The sequence below is a fragment of the Erigeron canadensis genome, chromosome 1 (genome assembly GCF_010389155.1).
Source record: "Erigeron canadensis isolate Cc75 chromosome 1, C_canadensis_v1, whole genome shotgun sequence".
Classification (NCBI taxonomy): domain Eukaryota; kingdom Viridiplantae; phylum Streptophyta; class Magnoliopsida; order Asterales; family Asteraceae; genus Erigeron; species Erigeron canadensis.
This window is the reverse complement of record NC_057761.1, coordinates 29,656,183-29,657,633: the sequence shown is the minus strand read 5'-3', so window position 1 is coordinate 29,657,633 and position 1,451 is coordinate 29,656,183. Positions and strand designations below refer to the sequence as shown.

Genomic DNA, 1,451 nt, shown 5'->3' with positions numbered 1-1,451 from the left:
AATCAATCACACTAGAATAAATTGATTTCAATCAATCAAACCATACAAATTCACACCAGCTAATTTGATATGAATCTATTATCTAAATGATAATAATTCTATTAAAAAGATATGCCTAATCTAGAATATCAAGATTGATCGAATATTGATCCAAAAAAATACAGAAATATAGATATATGAATATGTATATATGTATGTGATTATCTAAAAACCCTAAAATGGGTTATGAGAGCTTTATATACATAGCCTCTATTTTCTAACTTCAAACTGCACCTCCATCTTTCATTAACTTGTCAAATTGAGCCCAAACATTAAAACCTGCACACAAAGTTCTAAACGTACAAATTTAGTCCCTCAACTTATAAACCAGGTTAAGAATATAAATTTATAATAATTTTAACACTTAATGTGTGTAAACATTTTTGTTCGCACATTTAAAGTGAAACTTGTAACTTTTTTCACACACTTTTTAATGTAGACTATTTGTACACATATTTAATTGCGAACAACTTAACAAAATTTTACGCATTTTTAAAGAGTGCCTAGAAAATATGTGTACAATCAACAAATTTGTTGTAGTGCTTACTTTTACTTTCCTTTTATGATTATTAATAATTATATTCTAACAATACCATAAAAAAAAATATATATTTAGATATATAATCGTGTAACAACATTTGGACTCCACGAAACAGAATGACCGACTTTAATTTTGGTATACGAGTCTAGGTCCAATAAGGCAATAATAACCCGTCTCATCACCTATAAATTAAAGCCTTCATAAGTCGTATTTTTTCTCCCATTCGTTACAACAGAAATAGAATTATTAATTAGAACCCTAAACTTTTTTTTTTATTTTTATCGAAAGCATAATGAATCGACAAATTATTCTTTTCGTAGTAGTCTTTTTTCTACTTTCTTCTTCTTCCTTGTTCGTGGCAGGGGCCAATGAAGATATCCTAATCCGAAACGTGGAATGGGATGGAGAAGAATACCGCCTCCAACACGATTTCAACGTCTTCAAGCACAAGTTTAACAAAGTATACGCCTCGCAAGAAGAAGAGGCTTTCAGGTTTTCGGTTTTTAAAGCTAACATGCGCCAAGCAATGCAGAGGAACAAGAAGCTTGATGATCCGTCGGCTGTTCATGGGTTTACTCAATTTTCTGATATGACGGCAGCGGAGTTTAAGAAGCATCTTGGATTAAAGATTTGAAGTTTGGTCTGCGTACGGGTTTGGGTAAGGTTCGGATTCAAGAAGATGATATAGAAATACTAGCATTCAAGAATTATGGATATATCGAAAATATTTTTCAGATTCTAGGTGATATAGGGATGATGTAGAAGAACGATCGAAAGTTTCATGGAATTGTTACCGAATTCAAGAATCAGTTTCTTATTTTTTATTGTTGTAATTGATACTTTGAAAAATAAATCGTTCGATTTCCTTGTA

General features: G+C 31.0%; 1 protein-coding gene across 1 annotated transcript; it reads left to right on the top strand.

Annotated features, from left to right (window-relative positions):
* Positions 1–872: 872 nt before the first annotated feature.
* On the top strand, positions 873–1,214 carry LOC122589313 (cysteine protease RD19A-like). Its single transcript, XM_043761598.1, has one exon. The coding sequence runs from the start codon at positions 873–875 to the stop codon at positions 1,212–1,214; it is 342 nt and encodes a 113-aa protein (XP_043617533.1).
* The last annotated feature ends 237 nt before the right edge of the window (positions 1,215–1,451 follow it).

Excerpts from the sequence above, each read along its gene's own strand:
- LOC122589313 (XM_043761598.1), top strand. The coding sequence starts at position 873 with ATGAATCGACAAATTATTCTTTTCGTAGTAGTCTTTTTTCTACTTTCT.